This window comes from Hevea brasiliensis, chromosome 12, assembly GCF_030052815.1.
Source record: "Hevea brasiliensis isolate MT/VB/25A 57/8 chromosome 12, ASM3005281v1, whole genome shotgun sequence".
Lineage (NCBI taxonomy): Eukaryota > Viridiplantae > Streptophyta > Magnoliopsida > Malpighiales > Euphorbiaceae > Hevea > Hevea brasiliensis.
The window spans coordinates 13639695-13663814 of NC_079504.1; the positions used below are offsets into that span (position 1 = coordinate 13639695).

General features: G+C 33.9%; 2 protein-coding genes, 2 long non-coding RNA genes and 1 pseudogene across 4 annotated transcripts; 2 read left to right on the top strand and 3 right to left on the bottom strand.

Moving 5' to 3' along the window:
- Positions 1–279: 279 nt before the first annotated feature.
- Positions 280–4442, top strand: LOC110672156 (LRR receptor-like serine/threonine-protein kinase RGI5). Its single transcript, XM_058131173.1, has 2 exons — positions 280–3687; positions 3832–4442. The coding sequence occupies exons 1-2, from the start codon at positions 825–827 to the stop codon at positions 4212–4214; spliced, it is 3246 nt and encodes a 1081-aa protein (XP_057987156.1). The 5' UTR covers positions 280–824; the 3' UTR covers positions 4215–4442.
- A 7861-nt stretch (positions 4443–12303) lies between these two features.
- Positions 12304–13240, bottom strand: LOC131171335 (embryogenesis-like protein). Its single transcript, XM_058131174.1, has one exon. It carries the CDS (start codon positions 13146–13148, stop codon positions 12603–12605), a length of 546 nt encoding a protein of 181 aa, XP_057987157.1. The 5' UTR covers positions 13149–13240; the 3' UTR covers positions 12304–12602.
- A 1782-nt stretch (positions 13241–15022) lies between these two features.
- Positions 15023–16354, bottom strand: LOC110672158 (peroxidase 12-like; annotated as a pseudogene).
- A 3129-nt stretch (positions 16355–19483) lies between these two features.
- Positions 19484–20595, bottom strand: LOC131171070 (uncharacterized). Its single transcript, XR_009141816.1, has 2 exons — positions 20264–20595; positions 19484–19816 (listed from the first exon to the last, which is right to left on the bottom strand). It is a non-coding gene; the product is annotated as an uncharacterized LOC131171070 (long non-coding RNA).
- A 1472-nt stretch (positions 20596–22067) lies between these two features.
- LOC131171336 (uncharacterized) lies at positions 22068–22622 on the top strand. Its single transcript, XR_009142013.1, has 2 exons — positions 22068–22202; positions 22358–22622. It is a non-coding gene; the product is annotated as an uncharacterized LOC131171336 (long non-coding RNA).
- The last annotated feature ends 1498 nt before the right edge of the window (positions 22623–24120 follow it).

Here is a 24120-nt window from a genome sequence, read left to right on the forward strand (position 1 = left end):
AAGAAATCATAAATACACTACTTTAATACATCTAAAGTATTTTTTATAAATATTCGGTCACGTAGACATTCTCCGATTATTGACACGTCGCAGCTTAGACAAAGCAATGCGGTACCAAACTTTACGAAAGTTCAATACTACCCCACTTCAAAACAAAACGCTTCGTTGCTTGTCTCAACAAAACAAGGGCAATATGGACCATTAAAACAAGAATCTGCCCAAATATTATGTGTACAAAAATAAGTAGATTCTATTTAAATGGAAGAATTTTCAAAGCCTGTTAGCAGCGAGCCCAGTGAGCTCCAATCTCGAAGGCAGCCAACACCCCCACCGTCGCTGCCGCTACAACCACCATCGAAACCCAGAAAACATTCAAGTAAACTACATGGCCACCATTGATAAAATATGCAGAGAATGAACTTGAAAGCCTGTCATTTTGTTAACATCAATATATATCACCATCAACGGAAGCACAGCACCAGCACCAGTAAGAGCCCAACGCCACCGGTCGCCACCATTAATGTTAGTCTGGTAACATTATTTCACCACTAAATTGGGAGTGTTTGACTATATTCAACATATCTTCCACTGAAGATTCAATGGCGCTTAGCTTTTTGAATAGTTCGCATGCATGGTTTTAACCTTTAGTGTAAAACTGAAGCATCCTTCTCTCCACAAGAGCCTCTCTCACATGCATTTTGTCTCCTAAGATTAGACCTCCTCCTCTGCAACACCACCATCATCATCACTATCAAAACAAACCAGAAAAAGGAGCTCCCTTTTATCAGCCCAAGATTTTCTTAGTTGAGGACTTGCCTCCTGATATGGAGAAGCCAAGCCATTCTGTCTTGTTCTGTTTAATCTTGGTAATGTTAACCATGCCCAAAACATTAGTACTTTTTGTTACTTCTCTATCTCCTGATGGAGAAGCTCTTCTTTCTCTTCTCTCAGCACCTGACCCATCTGCAAAAGCATCCTCTTCTGTTCTTTCCTCTTGGAACCCATCAAGTCCAACGCCCTGTTCATGGCAAGGAATTACATGTTCGCCTCAAAATAGAGTCATTTCTCTTTCTCTGCCTAACACATTCCTCAATCTATCTTCACTGCCTTCAGAACTCTCTTCTCTTACTTCTCTGCAACTTCTCAATCTCTCCTCTACCAATATCTCTGGTACTATCCCTCCCTCCTTTGGCCAACTCATGCGTCTTAGGCTTTTAGACCTCTCCTCTAACTCTCTTTCAGGTTCTATACCGCAACAACTTGGTCTCCTCTCTTCACTTCAGTTCCTTTACTTGAACTCTAATAGATTATCTGGTAGAATACCTCCACAACTAGCAAACCTTACTTCTTTACAAGTTTTTTGTCTGCAAGATAATCTCCTTAATGGCTCAATACCATCCCAATTGGGTTCTTTAATCTCTCTCCAGCAATTTAGAGTGGGTGGAAATCCTTATCTAACTGGAGAGATACCACCACAATTAGGACTATTAACCAATCTCACAACATTTGGAGTTGCTGCAACCGGGCTTTCTGGTGTGATACCACCTACATTTGGGAACTTGATTAATCTTCAAACTTTAGCTCTTTATGATACAGAGGTGTTTGGTTCTATACTACCTGAGCTTGGTTTGTGTTCAGAGTTGAGGAACTTGTATTTGCACATGAATAAGCTCACAGGCTCCATCCCTCCTAAGCTGGGTAAGTTGCAGAAACTTACTAGCTTGCTTCTATGGGGCAATGCACTCTCTGGACCTATCCCAGCTGAGATTTCAAATTGTTCATCTCTGGTTGTGCTTGATGCTTCAGCTAATGATCTTTCTGGAGAAATTCCTAGTGATTTAGGGAAGTTAGTGGTTCTTGAGCAGCTTCACTTGTCTGATAATTCATTTACCGGTGTGATTCCCTGGCAGTTAAGTAATTGCACAAGTCTAACGGCTATTCAGCTAGATAAGAACCGATTATCAGGCGCAATTCCATGGCAGGTTGGGGAATTGATGCATTTGCAAAATTTCTTCTTGTGGGGCAACTCAGTTTCTGGTACCGTACCAGCCTCTTTTGGTAACTGCACTGAATTATATGCTCTTGATCTTTCAAGAAACAAGCTTGCAGGTACAATCCCAGATGAGATTTTTGGTTTGAAGAAATTAAGCAAGCTTCTGCTTCTAGGGAATTCAATATCAGGAGGGTTGCCGCGAAGTGTTGCAAGCTGTCAGTCTCTGGTGAGATTGAGGCTTGGAGAAAACCAACTTTCAGGTCAGATTCCAAAAGAGATAGGCCAGCTGCAGAATTTGGTCTTTCTTGACTTGTACATGAATCAGTTCTCTGGTTCCATCCCGACGGAGATTGCCAACATCACAGTTCTTGAGCTCCTGGATGTGCACAATAACCACTTTACTGGGGAGATACCATCTCAGCTAGGGGAGCTAGTGAATTTGGAGCTACTTGATCTTAGCAGAAACAGTTTCACAGGCGAAATTCCGGGGAGTTTTGGAAAATTGAGTTACTTGAGCAAGTTGATTCTCAACAATAATCTGCTATCAGGTGCAATTTCAGGATCCATTAAGAATTTGCAAAAGCTAACGCTGCTTGATTTGAGCTACAACAGCTTCTCTGGTCCTATCCCACCAGAAATTGGTTATTTGACTAGCTTAACCATCAGTTTGGACTTGAGCTCAAATGCATTTAATGGAGAACTCCCTGAGACAATGTCGAGTTTGACCCTGTTGCAATCAATTGATCTTTCTCATAATTTGCTTTATGGAAAGATTAATGTTCTTGGTTCTCTTACTAGCCTCACTTCCCTTAATATCTCTTGCAACAACTTTTCAGGTCCTATTCCTGTAACACCATTTTTCAGAACTGTGTCTTCGAATTCATACCTCCAAAACCCAAATCTTTGTGAATCCACAGATGGGTCTAGTTGTTCATCAAGAGTTATAAGGAGAAATGCACTGAAATCGGCCAAAACTGTAGCATTCGTTTCTGTGATTCTGGCTTCAGTGATCATGGCAGTTCTCGCTTCATGGATTTTACACAGTCGGAACCATAAGTATACAATGGAGAAAGCGTCAGGAGCATCGGCCTCTTCATCAGGGGCTAGAGATTTCTCGTATCCGTGGACTTTTATCCCATTTCAAAAGCTCAACTTCTCCATTGGGAACATTTTAGAGTGTTTGAGAGATGAAAATGTGATTGGGAAAGGCTATTCTGGTGTTGTCTATAAGGCTGAAATGCCTAATGGGGAGTTGATTGCAGTAAAAAAGCTTTGGAAAACAAAACGAGAAGATGAAGCAGTGGATTCATTTGCAGCAGAAATTCAAATTCTAGAACACATTCGACATCGGAATATTGTGAAGCTCTTGGGCTATTGTTCCAATAGAAGTTTCAAGCTCCTTCTCTACAACTACATTCCGAATGGTAATCTGCAACAGCTGTTGCAAGGGAATAGAAATTTGGATTGGGAAACAAGGTACAAGATTGCAGTAGGATCAGCTCAAGGTCTAGCTTATCTTCATCATGATTGTGTGCCTGCAATACTTCACAGAGATGTTAAGTGCAATAACATACTTCTAGATTCCAAGTTCGAGGCTTATTTAGCAGACTTTGGCCTGGCCAAGCTGATGAACTCTCCAAATTATCATCAAGCCATATCCAGAGTTGCTGGATCTTATGGTTATATTGCCCCAGGCAAGTATTTGAGATCTTCCTTTGCTATTATGTTCAAGTTAGGTCCCAAGTTGGATTAAGTGATTTCTGTATCATTTACTGGTTCTTCCTTTTCTTGAATTTATAGTTCCATTTCTAATAAATTTCCATGACCATTATTTGCAGAGTATGGATACAGCATGAACATAACAGAAAAGAGTGATGTTTATAGTTATGGAGTGGTGTTGCTAGAGATTCTAAGTGGTCGCAGTGCTGTGGAATCTGAAGTTGGAGATGGGCTACACATAGTTGAGTGGGTGAAGAGAAAGATGGCGAGTTTTGAACCAGCTACTTCAATACTAGATGCAAAGCTTCAAGGTTTACCAGATCAGATGGTTCAAGAAATGCTTCAAACACTAGGAATTGCAATGTTTTGCGTCAACTCCTCACCAGCAGAGCGGCCCACCATGAAGGAAGTAGTGGCATTGTTAATGGAGGTGAAGAGCCCACCGGAAGAATGGGGAAAGTCATCTCAACCTCTGATAAAAAAGCCCTCAAATCAAAGTTGAAATAAAGTTCTTTATTTTTTGTCTTTTGTAATTATATTTTCTTTCAAGGACATCAATGATTGATTGCTCTTTTCTATAGCAAGAAGAAAAAAGAGGAGTGCATATTTTGAGAAAAATGAGAGGAGGAAGAGCTTTGGGTGGTGCTATTGTTGGATTAGATGAAGGTCTTGGGCTTCTTTGTACAGTTTTAGAAACAACTGTGGTTGAATTGTTTCATGATTCATCTTTTCTTTCTCTTCTTTTTTTTTTTGTTTTAAATTATTATAGTTCTCTGTTCTCTTAGCATTTCCCCTTTGTACTAATTTATGTCACTACAAATTCCTGAATAATAGGCAGCATTTCAGTAATTTAGAGCATATGAATATTGAAGGCTGTCCAAATGTGGGGCAGCATGGGGGATTTGAGTATGGCCCTTAATTCATATCTCATATGTCATTTCTGAGTAAATAGAAAGATAATCTTTGAACCCATTAGCAGTAGTGGAGCTGCTGCTAAAACTCAAGAAGGGAAAACAACTTCCCTCGTACACAAATTGCATGTAGGGTCTATGATGCAGGATAAAAAGCAGAGAGACAGAAACAGGACATGCCTCTCTCTGCCTCCCCCATATGCCTCAATAGGCAAAGGATTTTGTTAGGGTTAAGGAACCCTAACAGAGAATTATAAGAGAAGTAGAGAGAATTAGAGAAGAGAGAAAGAGAAGAAAGAGAGAGAATAGAGAGACAGTTGAGAGAGAATTGAGAATTATTATTTCTTTGGTAATTCTTGAATCCCTCTACAGATTAGTTTGTTAAGAATTTATATCTCAACTCAGTAACTACTTTCTCTAAAGTCAAACATAGCAGTTACCAATTCTGTTACAGAATCAGTTATACACTCTAGCTCCTTTCCCGCCAATATTCCCCTTTCTGTTACTATTATACTTTCTTCTATATTATGTAACAACATCCCTTCCTTCAGCACTTTCTTGTCCCCAAGAAAGTGGCTGTTCTGGAAATTGAGCAGTGATAAAACTTTTATCCTCCCAGGTGGCATCCTCTTCAGGTAATTGAAACCACTTGATAAGTCCTTGTTCCACCTTCTGATCTCCCCTGGAAACCACTCTGGTCTGTAATACCTTCTCAGGAAAAACTACAAACTGATCTTCTTGCAGAATAGGCAATTCAAAAATTGAAGTGATCCCCTCACCAATCCTTCTTTTCAACATTGAAACATGAAAAACGGGATGAATTGTAGAAGAAGATGGCAATTGTAACTTGTAAGCCACCTTGCCTATTCTAGCAATTACTTGAAATGGCCCATAAAACTTAACAGATAATTTCAAATTCTGCCTCAGTGCCACTGAGGTTTGCCTATAAGGTTGCAATCTCAGATATACCCAATCTCCAACAGAAAATTCCCTTTCGGATCGCCCTTGTCGACATTTGCTTCATCTTATTACGAGCACATTTGCAAATTGGCACGGAGAAGAGAACTAAGTGCTGCTGTCATGGATGAAGGTATCTCTGACTCCTACCTTCACACCATCAAAAGGAAACATAGGCAAGAATTGAGGGGCATACCCATATAGAGCCTCAAAAGGTGACATTCTGATGGCACTATAGAATGAAGAATTATACCACCACTCTGCTAGGGATAACCAGTCCACCCATGTTGTAGGTTTCAAGTGAACCATACATCTTAAATAGGCTTCAATACACTGATTCACCCTTTCAATTTGACCATCTGATTGAGGGTGATAAGCTGAACTCATAGCCAATTTAACCCCCAAACACTTGAATAATTCCTGCCAGAATAGACTTGTGAAGACTTTATCTCTGTCTGAAGTAATTATTTGGGGAACCCCATGAAATTTAAAGACGGTATCCAGAAAAACATGAGCTACTGATGCTGCTGTACAAGGATGGGACAGAGAGATAAAGTGTGCCACCTTTGTCAATCTACAAACTACTACCAGAATAGTGTCTTTACCTCTTGACTTTGGGAGACCCTCAATAAAATCCATAGAAATTTCTTGCCAAGCTTGGGAAGGAATGGGAAGAGGCCGCAACTTCCTTGGATAAGGGCATGTTTCACCCTTACATTTTGCACATACATCACAAGACTTTACCCATTCCATCACTTCTTTCAACATACCAGGCCAAAAGAAATACCTCTTCAATCTCAAATACGTGACATTAACCCTTGAATGGCCTCCCACAGCAGAATTGTGATAAGTTTGCAACAAGGTATGCTTCAAAGTTGTAGAATTCCCTACATACAGCCTATGGTTGTAATATAGGGCACCATTCTTCAACTGATAGCCTGCAACAGCATTAAGGTCCAAAGAGAGCTTCTGAATTAACTCTCTAACTTTATCATCCCCTTCATAACTTTCCACCAATTGCTGCATCCAAGCAGGAACTACCACAGATTGAATAACACAAGAATGGAAGTCTGCAAGCCTTCTTGACAATGCATCTACCACTTTATTTTCAATTCCCTTCCTATACAGTATCTTATAGTTCAACCCCAACAATTTAGAAATACCCTTGTGCTGCAAATTAGTATGTAACCTCTGCTCAAGTAAGTATTTTATACTTTCATGATCAGTTTTAATAAAGAACTGACCCTGTTCTAGGTAATGTGTCCATTTACTCACTGCAAAAGTGATAGCTAGCAATTCCTTCTCATACACAGATAAAGCCTCACTCTTAGGCCCAAAAGCCTTAGAAATGAAGGCAATAGGATGCCCTTGCTGTTGCAACACTGCTCCCATTCCCCAATTACTAACATCTGTCTCAATTACAAATGGCTTAGAAAAATCTGGTAGAGCTAAAACTGGAGCTGTAGACATTAATTCCCTAAGCTTCTCAAAAGCCTTTTGAGTAATAGCATTCCAGTGAAATGAATCCTTCTTTAATAGATCAGTTAGAGGCTGACAAATAACCCCATAATTTTTTATAAATTTCCTATAATAGCCTGTAAGTCCCAAAAAACTCCTGAGATCCTTGACTGAAATAGGAACAGGCTAGTTTACCATAGCAGCAGCCTTTTTTGGATCAGTAGCAACCCCCTATCTTGAGATGATATGCCCAAGATGTTCAATTTCAGTTTGCCCAAAGAAACATTTAGATTGTTTAGCAAAAAGATGTTGGGCCTGCAGCACCTCAAACACTTGTCCCAAATGCTCCAAATGACTCTCCATATCCCTACTATAAACCAAGATATCATCAAAAAATACCAATACAAATTTCCTTAAGAAATGTTGAAAAATGTGATTCATTAAGGCCTGAAATGTAGCAGGGGCATTAGTGAGCCCAAAAGGCATCACTTTAAATTCAAAATGCCCATGGTGTATCCTGAAAGCAGTCTTAGGAATATCATCCACCTTCATCCTTATTTTATGGTAACCAGCCCTCAAATCTATCTTAGAAAATATCACAGCCCCATGCAATTCATCTAGCAAATCATCAATAATAGGGATTGGAAACTTATCCTTAACTGTCAAGACATTAAGTCTCCTATAGTCAACACAAAATCTCCATGTCCCATCTTTCTTCTTCACTAAAAGAACAGGAGAAGAATAGGGGCTAGTGCTAGGTTGAATGATGGAAGAGGAGAGCATATCTTTTATCAATGTTTCAATCTCTGTCTTCTGGTAATAGGGGTATCTGTAAGGCCTAATATTAACAGGCTGAGCATCATGCTTTAGAGGAATAGCATGATTGTGACTTCTAAAAGGTGGTAACCCTTGAGGCTCTTAAAAAATGCTGCTATATTTTTGGAGTAATTGTTGCAGTCTCTCATCACACCCAAAATTGGAAGTAGCTGATAGCAAGGAGTGGTCAGAATGCATAACACAGAACAAAGGAGTATGAAAATCCTTACCATCTTTCCTTAATATATTGGCAGAATACCAAAGCCCAGACTGCAGCTTACCCTCTCCAATGCCATGCAAAACTATTGATCTTCCTTCCACAGTAATAGTAATTGTTGATGCCTCAAAGTCAAATAGTACTGGATTATGCTTCTTTAACCTATCCACTCCTAATATCATATCAAAACCCCCTAATTCCAGAATCTTCAAATCAAAATTAAACTCATTATTGTCCATTTTCCTTTTAAATTGCTGACATTGTAAATCACACCCTAACTTCCTCCCATCTGCCACTGTAATAGCAGTGTATGGTGTTGAAATCAACTCCAATTTCAATTCTTTAGCTATTCTTTTGTCAAGGAAACTGGTGGTACTACCACTGTCAATTAATATCACCAATTGCCTGTTTTTATGAAGCCCCAACATCCTTATTGTATCAATGCCATGACTACCTTCCAGTGCATGAACTGACAGAGTATTGTCTTCCATATTTTCCCTTTCCTCCATCTCCATTCCTGCTTCAAACCACTCCTCTTCACCTCCATCATCATCCTTCTCCACGGCACAAATTGCATTTAATGATTTCTGCTTACATTGATGCCCTGGAAAATACTTGTCCCCACATCTGTAACATGGTTTAGGCTAATTCTTAACAGGATTTGAAAAAGAATTTGTTGGTTTATATACTTAAGATAAAGTAGAAACAGGCAATGGATTGGGTGAGTTGGTATTGGACTGAGTTTTAATTGTTGTAGGGTTGGGTTTGTCAAAATTTAGTGGTCTTGGAGGGTTTTGATAAGTCTGATATGGCTTGGCATACTGGTTTGGGTAATTAGTCTGATATGGAGTTAAAGGGATAGTAGATTGGCTTCTAAAAGGTTTGGAAAAATTGCTTGTATTCTTAGACTTTTTATTGACTTCCAACACTTGTTCTTGAAGCCTAGCTACTTCTATAGCCTAAGATAAGGAAACAGGCTTCATCATTCTAACAACCAACCTAATTTCATCCTTTAAACCCCCCATAAAAGCAAACAGAAAATAAGATTCACCTAATTCAGGCATTAATCTCTCAATTCTTATTCTTAATTCCTCAAATTCATCTTGATATTCCTCTAAAGATCCCTCCTGCCTCAGTTTCATAAAACCCTCTACTAAATCCTCTAGCCCTTCATCTCCAAATCTACTGCAAATTCCTTTCTCAAATTCTTCCCAAGAATGCACTCCACCCCTATTCCAATTATGAACCATGCATCAGCCCTATCCACCAAAAACAGGCTCGCTATTGGTACCTTTTGATCAATAGGAACCTTATAGATCTCAAAATATTTTTCACACCTTCTCAACCAAGCCCTAGGTTCTTTCCCATCAAAAGTAACCAACTCTATCTTGGGCAAAATCTGTGGCATACCTTCCATAAAAGAAAATTTTCCAAAGTTATTAGGGTTACCTATATTCTGTAAATTCTGGATCCTTGTAGGGTTAGGTAATAAACCCATCCCATTTCCCAAAACTGATTGAAATCCAACATTTTCAGATCTACCTCCACCTTCCCCAGAATTACTAACTTCCTTACTCCTTCCAGCACTCATGTAGGCTCGCAATTCCTCCAAGATAATATTTTGACCCTCAGTTTTCTTCATCATATCTTCTTTAAATTCCTTCAGATCTCCAGCAGTTCTTGAAGCCACTTCTTGCAAATTCCGAGAAACTTCTTGCAAATTCCTCACTTGTTCTTCCAGCTCAGCAATCTTCACCATCTCTAGACTCACTACAACTGATCTAGTCATATTTTCGACTTCCAGGAACCAATTACCCACTGATTCTTGGATCTGATAGCTCTAATACCAAATGTTAGGGTTAAGGAACCCTAACAGAGAATTATAAGAGAAGTAGAGAGAATTATAGAAGAGAGAGAGAAGAGAGAGAGAGAATAAAGAGATAGTTGAGAGAGAATTGAGAATTATTATTTCTGTGGTAATTCTTGAATCCCTCTATAGATTAGTTTATTGAGAATTTATATCTCAACTCAGTAACTACTTTCTTTACAGTCAAACATAGCAGTTACTAATTCTGTTACAGAATCAGTTATACACTCTAGCTCCTTTCCGGCCAATATTCCCCTTCCTATTACTATTATACTTTCTTCTATAGTATGTAACAGATTTGCTCCCTTTTCCTTATTATTCTTCACTTGCTCCATAGCCCCTTTTAACATATTGCCACAACTTTTGGGAACAAGGTGATCTAATAAGATAATAATCAGTAGCTCATTGCTTCAACATCCCCCACAACTGGCCTATGCTTCTATCACAAATAAAAAATCATAAGAATCCAATATTCAATTTAAAGTTTAGTACTTTAACATGGTAATACCTTGATGAAACTTCAATAGAGAATTGCAAAGATCTATCTTTTATAGTCCCAGGCATTATCAAGCCCTAAAGTAATACAAAAAGAAAAAGGGAAGATAAAAAAAAAGGGGGAAAGCACATCACATTCATTTTGTTCTTGTAATGGGGCCTTCACAATGGGGAGATGACCCTACAGAGAAGCTCCAAAGGGGAAGAAAAGCCAGACAGCCCATGCCCAGACATGAGAATCTATGTCCTGTTCTCAAGATAAAATTTCAAAGGCACATTTTCAGCAACCAGTGTCTTGTAGTTCTCATGTTAGGTCTATTCCTAATGAAAACATGTTTTGGGTTTACGTTGTTGCTTGGTTCTTTGCATGATTACCTGGCCTTTTGTGCCCTCCAAGTTGCAGGATTTTTTTGCTGCGTGCACACTTGCTAAAAGCATTTACTCAAAGCAGAAATGATGAAAATATAACTCAAAATTCAGTCACTAAGCTTGTGAGTTCAGTTTCCCATATCGAAAATTTTCTTTAACGCCACTCAGGTTGTCCCAGAAAGCCTCATCATTGTAGTTGCCGATGTTCCCCTCATTGACCTTCTTTTTCTTTCTTTTCTTCTTCTTTCTTCTTCTTCTTATAATTTCTTACACATGCATTATCTGTTTTTGAACTTTTTCCTTCCCCCAAAACATCTAGGAATCTATCATCACAAAAATAAAATACAAAATCTCCCAACCAACGAGTAAAGACCATAATTTTCACTTAAAAAAAAAAAATAATAACCGTTGAATTAGATGAATCAGATTAAATCAAACTGAAATCAATCTAAAATTAAAATTAGAATAAAAAATGAGAAAAACCCTACAGTCCTATCCCAGATCTCCAACTTTAAAGACTGAAGCTACCAGTCCAATTCTGATTCGGCCTAGACCAGACCACCCCATGCCAGGATGATGTCCATTAAATAATAGTTAATATAATACGGAAAGAACACCAAATGCTAATATAACAGGGAAAAAAAAGGTCTTTCCTAATATATACTTTTCAAAAGTGAAACAAAAACTAATTAATTTAATGCCCACTAAATTAGTTTAGAAAGTGAAACTAAACTAATTTGACTCGATTAAGCCTCAAGCCCTCAACCTAACTCAAAGAGCTCAATTACACAAATCATATCATGTGTGTGTGTGTGTGTGTGTGTGTGTGTGTGTGTGTGTGTGTGTTGTGTGTGTGATACCGATCTATCCTCAGCAAATGTGTTGCTTCAAATCTGAAGCTTCATCTTTTCTTACTTTCAATATATGCAATTGAAGACATCCAAATGATAGGAAATCAGCACAAGGACTAAGAAGGACTAAGATGAATAATCCCATCACATTAGAGTCTTAGGAATCATACTAGAAATTCTTATTATTGAGACTCATATTTCTACTTCATCGTCATTTTGCAATAAAGCATTACAGCACTATGATAAAGTTCTCACAATAACCACGTCTTGTACTGCAAAAGAAGGCAGTTTATTTCACAAATACATAATCTAGATAATATAAATCACTAAAACCACTTGACTCAATTAATAATGGTGGAATCATAACAGAATTTCAATGGAGTATATATATATATATATATATATATATATATACATCTCTTCCATCATATGATAGATTCTTTGGCTTTCCATAAACTTGGTCTTCTCGTCACTGGATCACGAAATGCAATCAGCAGCGTACTTAGATTGAGTATTCCATTGCAATAATTGCATTCTTAGGAGTTACCTTCTCACATAAGATATCTCACAACATTTTTTCCTCACTTTTTTTCATCACAATACCATTTGGCATGTAAGACTAAGCATCAATTCATCAAAGCATGACCACATTAGAAGCATATAACTATTGTTAGTGTTATACCACTCGCAAATGATCAAAAGTTACAGCAAAACAAAATCGTTTTATTCCAAAGGTTAAAAAAAAATTTATGATTAGTGCCATAAGATAATTAAACTTCAGGAACAAACTCCTAATCCATTATTCAAAATCATCTCTCTTTAAGTTTCCATCACATAAACCTTTTCACTTATGATTCTATAACCTCAGCGAAAACCTAATACATTATCCAAAACCCCAAAAAGAATGCACCAAACGAAAATCGGCTAGTACCCACTATCACCAACCTCATTAATCATCCAACTGTTGAAGCTCAGCCTTCAACTGCTCAATCTTCAGTCCCATTGACCTCTGCAAAGCCGCCTTTTCGCTCTCGGGCAACTTCCCCAATAGTCCCTCAAACATGTCCAGCACTTCTTTCACCGCAGTCCGTGCACACTCTGCCTCTTCATTGAAATACACAGTCTCTTTTGACTCCATTGCCATCTGTATCTCCTCTCTTGCTTCTGCAAACTTGAGATTTATCATGTCCACTTCTCTGTTTACATCCAACGCGGGAGCTGGGTCACCTCCTGACTCAGTACTCTGCTTTCTCCGAGTTTTATAAGTCGGGGACCAATCGTGGAGGGTACGGTGAAGTGGATTTGCAGATGTGTAAAGATTTGAGGTGTAAGTGTGAAGAAATTTGGGGCTCAGTGGTATGAGTGAGTTGGGAACGAGTCGAGTCGGAATCGGTGAGAGCGATTCGATGGAAAATGCAAATATGGGTTGCGTAGAAGGTTGAAAAGGGTGTCTCCGGAGCAACTTGAAGAGAGAAATTAGTGATTGTCTATGCATTTTTTGGGCCTTTGAATTCAATGTTTACAGAATGAGAAAGAAAGGAAGGAGGAGAAGCTGAAAATCCCAAATTCCCATTTTTCTGGAGTAGATGGGCTGGGACGCTGGGTTAACTGGAAATGCATGTAAATGGGCCCTTTATGGGCTTTGGTTAAAGTAATAGCCGAACAGAAGAAATCTAATTGCCAAAACTTGTTTGGATTAAAAAAAAAGTTATTTAATTATCAAAATTTATATAATTTAAATATTTATAATTTAATTTTATGCTATTTTTTAATTTTTTTAACTGACATATTTAAAGAGGCAATTTTTTTTACAACATTCTAAACAATAATATCAAGTCGACCTATAGTAAATTGTCGTGTTGGGTTGTAACCATGCAACGTGTTGGTACATCACTGGTTTGGGTATGGCTACGATGAGGCCTCTTGTATGCGTTTGCCTTGAGAGAATTTACATGAGAACTCCAATACATCATAAATATTATTATTATTATTATTATTATTATTATTATTATTATTATTTTCAAAGTTATAGAATCAAACATATAAATATTTATAAAAATATAATCTATGAAATATAATAATATCTAAATCAGCAATTTTTTAATTATAGAATTAATTAGAAATATTAAAATTAACTTTTTAAATTAAATAATTACAGTTAATACTTATTTATTGGTCTATCAGATTTGAATAAACACTGTTTAATTTGAAATATATATTTTTTAAAAAAATTTAATAACTTTTGTATTTTCAATTAATAAAAAAATTATTTTTAATTTAAATTTTTATAATTTAATAAAATCACACTCAATTTCAAAAATTTATTTAAATTATAAAAATAAACATTTTGAATTAAAAATAAATTCAGATTTATAGGACAATTATATTTTATTTATTCTTTAATATATATATATATATAAGGGCTGTGTTCTTGAGTTCCCAATTTGTATAAAAAAAGTACCATATTAAAGTTATTAAGATCTTTTGATTTGATTTTAATCCTCCGTTAAGAATCAAATTAGAACTGAATTTATATATATAATATTTTTAAATGTATTATATGTAATTATGAACTAAATGTAAGTTAATATTATATTTTATTTTTTATTTTTTTTAATAATTTTAATTATAAATATATTAAATTATTTTATAATTCTTAACTATAAATATATTATTATAATATATTAATTCATGATTATATTTGTATCATATAGTTAAATATTATATAATTAATAAATAATTAAAATATATATTATATGATATATTTATACTATTATATTATATAATATACTTAATTCTAAATTATATATGCAACTTATAATTAAAGATAGTTAAAAATATATATTATAAGATATATTTTGTATTAATAACTCAGTTCAAAACTTAAATACAAATTTAATTATGACTTTTTAAGGAAATAATTATATAAAATTGTTTTAAGAAAATAGAACCGAACTGTAACTATACCGAATCAATCTAAATTAAAGAATTGAGAAATATACCGAACCAAGAACCAAAACAATGAAGAATCAAATTGAAACTGTTTCGAAATTTTGGTTCGGTTTCAATTGCAGTTTCCAAACAGGCTCTGAACTAAAGTAGAATTATACACCCATATATAAATTCTGAGACTTAATTTGATTTTTTTATATTTATTTACCTTATTTAAATTTTATTTTGTGTATTTTAATTATTTTAAATTTTTTTAGACTGATATTTTTCATGTTTTTAAAATAATTATAGAGTTCTAAAATTTTTCTTGTATTTAATGTTTTAAAAAATAATTTTATGAGTATTTTAAAAAGATCTAAACTTGCTTAGCAGAGCCAAGTATATGCATTAATAATATTAATATTATTAAACCAACTAGGTTGACAACTAGAGTAAGCACCACAAAAACAAGTCAAGCTACATAAACCCAACAACGTTAATTATCATTCCTAAGTAGTAATTCATTGAAGTGCACTTGTTTATCTTTATTTCATTTCAGATGATGAGCCTAAACCCTCTTCTACCACAGACGCCAAATACTTGTTATCAGAATTCCTCACTGCGCAATTGGCACTAATTTCACCTTGTCTGCCTGTCAACACATCCACTTGCCCCATTTTGATCATGGAAAGTACAAACTTCTCAAAGAACAAAGCTTCATCAACAGCAAAGCTAGTAACAATGTCCCTTGTCCTGGTGTCTGTGAACAAATCTTGGTCTGAGGTAGATAAACCTTGATGGTTCATGAGATCAATGAAGTACTTGTCGTCAAATTTGTCAGGAGTTCGAATATCCAATACAGTAATACCCTTGGAGTCTGGTGCAGGACAAGTTTGTTTGAGATTATTGGCGAAAGTTTTTTCCATGTTGGGATCTTGGTTGGGATGAAAGAGCTGCACTGGCTAATGCCAATGGTGTGGGCACCTGAGAGGGCTACTGTATCAATAGCATCTAAGCCCTTTCGAGCAAATTTGGCCAGGACTGTACTAGTGGTAGCGAAGGTTGCTACCAAGTCTTCAAAAGTTTTATTTACTTTTGCCAACTTTACTCCATCTTGCCTTCCCAATGTGACCTCGTAGTCAGGGCCACCCGTCTGCAATTATCCCATAGAGAAAATATATAAACTCATGACTTAAATGGGTAGGAGATGCAGTAAAAGAAAACAGTGGGTTGTGGAAGTTGTTGATTTACCAAGAAAACGGAGTCACGAGCAGCGAACGACACGGTCACACTGCTTATGGACACGCTCCCGTAGGTCATTGACGATCTGAAATGACTCTTTTCTCAGCGACAGGTTGGGAATTTCAGATCTCTCGTTTGATCCATCAAGCAGCACAGATCCATGTTAACCATGTTTTATTCACGTAGATTCAAACAATATTATAAACTTTATCCATCTAAGAATGTATATAGACACAGAAGGAATAAAATTATACAAATAATTTATAGTGACCAGAACAAAGGAGTCATGGGAGTGGAGACGAAGCAACCCAGCAGCTTGGCCAATGTCTTTCTTGAAAACTTTCTTCAGCTCATTTCTGATTATGGATTCATGTTTAGGGCAGGAAGATTGGTAGAATGTCCAGGAGAGACCATCCACTATTGGAGGTCTGCTTTGTGCGTCAATGGCACTAAACCAAGAAGCCAGTAAGAGAGAAGAGGTCAGAAGGAGACAAGTGAAAGATGTAGGAGTACCCATGGTGAGGGTTGGGGTTAGGGATGTTTGTTGTGTGATTTAGACTCTAAGAGGAAGCTTATTTATAGCCGTATCAATATGCAACCTTTCTTTTAAAAAAATTATATATCTTCTCTAGTAAAAAGTGATGTAAATTTTTTAGGAGGCATGCCATTATGGAAGATTTGGAAAACATGAATATAATAAAGGATAAGCCTAATTAAGCATAAAAGAACAAAATTTAACAAGGACAATAAGACAGGATATACAAGTAATAAAATCATGAATGTAATTATGGTATGCACAATGATTATATTATAATCTTTAATTATATGATGAATTTTATGTAAATTTTATCATATACTTAAAAAAAAATATTAACACCAGATTAATAAATCTATCACTAATTCATAATAAAAATATAGGTTAATAATGGATTTGTTGATTGATCACTAATCCATCGTTAAAACTTATTAGTGATAAGATTTTTAGCGACAACCATAATTTCTTATTAATTTATAATTAATTTAAAAAGTTAACATTTAACGACGGTTTTAATTTATCGTTGAAACCGTTATGATTAAAGTATTCATAACAGATTAATAATGAATTTATCGTTAATTAATAATTTTATAATAAAATTTTGATCTGTCACTAAATTCATCTATAATACTTATATTTTCTTGTAGTAAAATTAATGATTAAAATCTATATGTTATATATTCTGATGTCGTATAGAATATATTTTCTCTTTATGTAATTGTAATTTCTATTTTTTTATTTACTTTCAATAAATTTATTTTTATTTTTTAATAACAGATTTATTTTATTTTTATTTTTATTTTTATCATTTTATAAAATTATTTTATTTTTTCTTTTTCGTTTTCAAGTTAATTCTCAATATGATTGTCTTCTCCTCTTTGTAGATGTTATTGTCATATTTTTTTACGAGAATATGTTCATTGGTTTTGAATTATTATTATTCAGTTTTATCAAATAAATATGATCTCTCAAAATATTATATAGCAATTGTAATAAAGATTTTTACTCAAAATATATTGAGACCATAAAATAATTAAAAAAAATGTGAAAAAGACTTTACATTGTGTTTTGAGTGATTTATCTTATTATTTTATAAGATTATATCATAATTTTTTATATTTACATAATCAAATAAAATATTTGAAGACCATATTTTCAAGTAATGTATATTATAAGATTACATAATATACATAATCAAATAAAATATTAACATAATATATTTTAAATTTAATTAATTTAACATGAATTATAATATAATTGTGTTAAATATTAATTTAATAATAAATATAAATAATTTAATGTTTGATTTGATTTTTAATATATATATATATATATATATATATATATATATATATATATATTACACTGCTTGGAAATTTTCAAATCAAACTGCATTATTTAATTTGAAAATTAAATCAAGTTTTATAATCCGATATGATTCAATTTGCTTCAATGATTCAAGCCATAACCATAATAAGATTTTAATTAAAAAACCCATAAATTTTATTTTCATTAAGCCAAAGTCTAAAATTATAAAATATATTTATTAATGAAAAAATGTTTTGCTAATTTCGACACACATGGCAAATGGATTGGGCTGAAATTATTTTACTAAGTCATTATATATATAAAGAATAGATTTTAATTGTTGGTTATAATAAAACCATTATAATTAATTATTATATATAACTAAAAGAGTTGCCATTTTTGTTCTTCTTAAGAACAGTAAAAGGACCTTCATACCCTTATTTTTTTAATTAATTAAAATATCAGAATTTAAAAAATGTAAGCCTTATTTAAACTTTTATTTAGTTGTTTATTTTATTAATAAAATTTTGAAATTTTTATTTATTTATTTTAATTTTATACCACTAAGTGTTCATATATATGAATTTCAAAATATTTTTTTGTTATTTTGTTTTTCTATTATTATCATTTTAATTATTTTTTAATCATTTAACTATTTAGTGAAATTTGCATTAATTAATATTATTTTTTTAAATTTAATGTAAGATCATTTTTTTTATGATAAAATGAATTTCACTTTAATATACATTATTTTATAAATTAAATCTATTGTTATAAAAATTAGGCTTTTCTTTTTAAAAAATTAAGTAATTTATTTTTTTAACCAATATTATCAAAGAAGCTAGACTCTACAATCAACTATTTCTTATCATCAAATTATTTTTTATCTAATATATTATAATAATAAATAATAAATATTATATTATTAATATTAATTGGTAGCAAAATAAAATAATATACACATAACTAATATGAAATACAGTAAACAAAATTAATTATTATATATATAAAGAATAGATCTTAATTGTTGGTTATAAAAAGACCATTATAATTAATTATTATAAAAAAAATCATTATAAATATGCCACGACCCAACCTATGGGCCGGACCGGCACTAGGACCTGGGCCAGCCTAAAGTCCCCGAGGCCCGTAGTAAGCCTAACTGTTCATTTACCCAATTCTAAGGCCCATTTGGGCCCAATTTCAAGAAAACAAACGGACAGAGTCCGACCATAAAATGGACTTTCCAACGGGGAGTTTTTGACTCACCCGACCTGTAAACACAATATATAGTCATTTGGGGAGCTCAGCTCACCCTCCACATACTTATCAACATGAAAATAAATGGGAGCTCAGCTCCCTCATCCAATCCATCAAACATGCATAGCATATTAAGTTTACAGGTCCCAAAATAATAATTTAGTTTACAGACCCAAATCAAATAAACATTTCTAACACATGCGGAATTCTAAGATTTAACAAGTTTATACAAACAGTAATAATTGACCTGCGAGGGAGAAAGCAGGTTAACCTCAAAAAAATATCCTCCTGTGGCCTGTAAAAATTTTTGAACAGGAGTGAGCATTCGACTCAGAAAGTAAAATATCAATTTTAACCATAATCCCTATAACTATCTAAAACTAATGCACCCTGTAGAGTGAAATGCAACATCAACAACATTTTTACATCATAACATCAAAAAGGTAATTTGGAGCACTCACACACCCTGTAGTATCAATCATAACATATGGGAGCTGATCCCCTATACAGCTCTCTTAAATCCAACCTGGTGCCAGCGAATTACTCAAGCTCGGACTTCCACTTAATAACCAAATCGAGGGTCCCAGCGAATTACTCAAGCCGTGACTACCCCGTCCTATCCATAGTCCACACCACATCACACGCACGCCAACGCACGCACACTGCTCCAAATTACCACAACAACATCCATGGCACATCAACAGTTATGAATGCAACATAAATCGTGCCTAGAGTTTAACTACATAAATATATGCATATAAGTGATGCATGGGCATGCTTGAACATATAATAATATCGAAATTACAATTAAAATTAATATTCTACTCACAGACTTGACGATGGTCACTGAGGCGGCTGGGCGGAGGAAGAAGGCTGTCCCGGCTCACCTGACAATTTTATTACAATCATTTAATAAATTTGACTCAATACAAACAAAGAAAAAGACCAATACGTCCTAAGTCGTGCCGAAAATCCGGCAGAGTCTCCCCTATACCTAGGACCTACCCAACCTGCAAAATGGCTCAAAACACACTTCTATATTCACAATCCATATATCCACAGCTCAATCATATCACACAGCCCCTCCTGGGTCCATCAAATCAGTCATCCATCACAACATGTAAAATTTCAATTTAGTCCCTATAATTGACCATTTTTGCAAAAACTGCCCAAATAAGCTCTAAAAATTCTAAAACTTTGCCCCGCGGTCCTCAGCAATATTACTAAGCTATTGCAAAAAGAATCGTAATTTTCTAAGCTACCACGAATATTTTATGGATTTTTAATCCTATTTAAGCACTAGAAAATTACGAAAAAGCAAGGTTCGGGTTTACCTTTGCCGATTCCGACTTCGGGGACGCACTCGGGACGTCTGACAATGGGGGGGTAGCCAAAACCTCGGTCCAATTCGGAGACTTTTCCGGTAACGGGTCTGTCTGGCCCGAAATTTGCAGACCCGGTCAACTGTCGAATTTCCGCGAATTGAGGATACCTACACGAAGCCCATAACACGGGGGTTAGTACATAAATTTTTCAGAATTTTCTAAGCTCATTTAATGCTCGGAAAAACACTGCGAAGTTCCGTGGGACCCACCGAAAAACGGTGTCGGAAAAATTTGAAATTTATGTCGCCGCGAAGCTCTCGACGAGTGGAGCGTGCTGGTACCCTCGGTTTTCTCGTGGGATTCACGGTTTTCGAGAAATCTAGCCCAAAAATCAAAATAGGCTAAAATCTTCTCGAGCAAAAATTGGACAAACCGCTAGATGGATTTCGGCGTTCTTGGTGTCTATGGAAAGCTCTCACTGAGTAGATGATTTTAGATACAAGACCCGGTCCAATTGGTGGCCGGATCGGCCGAATTTTGGCCGGAGAAGCCAAAACGACGCAGGGAGGGCGTTAGCGCGTTCCCGCTTGGGGCGGTGGCGCCGGTGGGAGGAGGCGGCGCGAGGTGGGGACGCAGGGGAGGGGAGGAGAGAGAAAAGAGAGAGAAGAGGGAGAGGGAACGTCGCGCGCGGGAGGAAGAAAAAGAGAAGAAGATCGGTCCGATTCGATCGGTCCGATCCGATCCGGTTCGATTCGACTGGTTCGATTCAGAATACAAAATTTTGAATTTTTACTCGCCGGACCAAAACGAGGTCCAAAATTCGAAAAATTTCAAAAAACTCAGAAAAATACGTAGACTCCAAATATATTTTTAGTTTTGCCACGTGGTCTTTAAATAAATTTTTAAAATTCATCAAAGTTTATATTTTCGGAAAATCGAACCCGATTTTTAAAATCCTAAAAATCTCAAAAAAATTCCTAAAATTTAAATAAAATTAAAATACCAAAATGCTCATAAAAATTAAAATTTTGGGGTGTTACAAAATATAATAATTATACTCTAAAATTTATAGAAGTAAATTATTATAAACTTTTTATAATTTATAAAATTAATTATTTAATTTTTATTATTTAAAAACCTGATTAAATTTTTCTAAATTTTGTGAAATCAAACTTTTTAATCATTCTATCAAAGACATGTTAGTTAATTTATTTTAGTTTTAAATATTCACACTTTTCAGTCTTTATAATTTTAGCATTCATATTATTTATTTATTATAATTTTAATTATTTATATTATTTAATTTTCTGATTAGTTTAAAATAATTTAATTAATTTTTATTTTTTAAAAAAATAAAAAACTATATAATTTAATTTTATAAAATATGGTAGCCTTTTAATTAAGTTTTAAAAAATAAAATTTAATTAATTTTAATAAAATATAAAGACATGATAGTTAGGGATGACAATGAGTCAAATTTTTACAGGTATTAAATCTGACCGAACTCTAATAAGATGGATTTAAGTACTATATAATCGATTTTATGATGAATTCGAGTTTAAAAAATAATAGCCACAACGGATTTAAGTTTTAAATATTAAATATTCATTACTCAAATACATTTGTATAAATACTTAATTATATATAAAATATATATATATATTTTTTAATAATAATAATAATAATAATAATTGTGTTTATGATAAATTTAAATAATTGAAAATAAATTTAAATAGAATTTGAGATGGATTAAATTTTAAAGATATTAATCATATTTGAGTAGGGTCATTTTCATGTGACTGGCTATTTTCATCGTCTTCTCGCATGCTGCCAAAGTCTGAAACAACGCAAAACATAAAGAAACCTGCAATTTTTTTTCATTTAGTGTAATATAGACAGTCTGCGTTCCATTTCTCGACGCAAAGGCCAAGACCATTGTTTGGATTCGGTAATTTTAAGTCTTAGTTTTATGAGCTTTATCTATGGCGTTTGTTAGTTTAGATCGTTTAGTTTTAGGAATAATTATTTATTAAAAATTGAGAAATATTATTATGCAGAGTATTGAATTGAGGTATGTTGATCAATGTTAATTTCTCTTCACAGAGCATGTCAACGAATTACGATGGTTGGGTTTTGAGAATCGGCGAGCATCTCGGTGACATGTTCTCGCAGTATTGATTCCATTTTCTGCCGGAATCGGAAGGTTAGGGCTAGGGTTTTTGAGTTCTCTATCTCTTTGTTTTCTTTCAATTTCATCTGCTTTAACCTATCATGGAGATCGACTTGGATCAATTTCATTTGCTATAATGGTCGGGTTTTTTTTTTCGTATTCAATCCAATCCAAACCGGGTTTAGATTTGCTGGATAATATTTGAAATAGATTCGAATTTTGTGTTAGATAGTGTATTGCTCAAATTTATTTATATAAATAATTAATTAAATATAAAAATATATAATTTTATAATAATATTGATAAAATTTTTATATAATATATTTTAAATAAATAAAATTTAAATATTTTATAGAGCTATAAAATTTTTTAAATATAAATTATTAATAAAAAAATATTTTTATTAAAATTATTAATTAAATATAAATTTAAATAAATTTATATCATTTGGATAATAGTTAGACTCGAAATGAATTTAAATAATTTTAAAAAATTTTAATTAGAATTGAGATGAATCCAAGTATTGTAAATATTAATTGAAATCAAATTCGGAAATAAAATTTTCAATATGGTATATTCGATTGTCATCCTTACCAGACATCATCCGTATATATAATATGCATTACTCTATTAAATATATAATTACAATTATTCTTTAAATTAAGAAAGAGGTAATGGTATAAGAAATTCCTTAAGTATGATAATAATAAGACATATGAACAATACAAGATAACAAAGAAAGAGGAAAAAAAGACAGTTACTCAAGCAAGAGCGCAGACCTTTGAAAAGTTATATGAGAAACTTGAAACTAAAGAAGGGGAGAAAGATATTTATAGATTAGTAAGGAGGAGAGAAGAAAAATGTCAAAATCTCAATTAAGTTAGGTGCATTAAGGATAAAGATGTAAAAGTGTTGGTGAAAAATGAGGACATTAAAAAAAGATGTAGAAATTATTTTGATGATCTCTTTAATAATAGTCAAAATAGTAATAGCGTGAATATAGACTATAGAGTAATAGAAAAAAAAATGTGAATTATACTAGAAGAATTAGATCTTTAGAAGTAAAAGAAATACTTAAGAGAATGAGAGTGAGTAAAGCCTGTAGATCCGATGAAATACCAATTGAAGTATGAAAATGTTTGGGAGATATGTGAGTGGCATGGTTAACTAAATTGTTTAATAAGATTCTAAACTCGAAGAAAATGCTGGATAAATGGAGGAGGGGTATTTTAATACCTATTTTTAAAAACAAGAAAGACATACAGAGTTGCTCAAACTATAGGGGAATTAAACTCATGAGCCATTCTATGAAGTTGTAGGAGATAGTTGTGGAACATCGACTACGTCATGATACTTCTATCTCTCCCAGTCAATTTGGCTTCATGCCCGGTCGTTCAACTATGGAAGCGATCTTTCTCGTTAGAAGCTTGATGGAGAAATATAGAAATGTGAAGAAAGATCTACACATGGCTTTTATCGATTTGGAGAAGGCTTATGATAGTGTTTCAAGGAATGTCTTATGGAGAATGTTAGAACAAAAATAATATCTATTAGATACATACAAATGTTGAAAGATATGTATGAAGAAGCAACTACTATTGTGTGCACAGTGGGAGGGGACATAAGAGATTTTCCTATCTCAGTTAGATTACACCAAGATTCAGCTATAAGCCTTTAGCTTTTTATATTAGTTTTA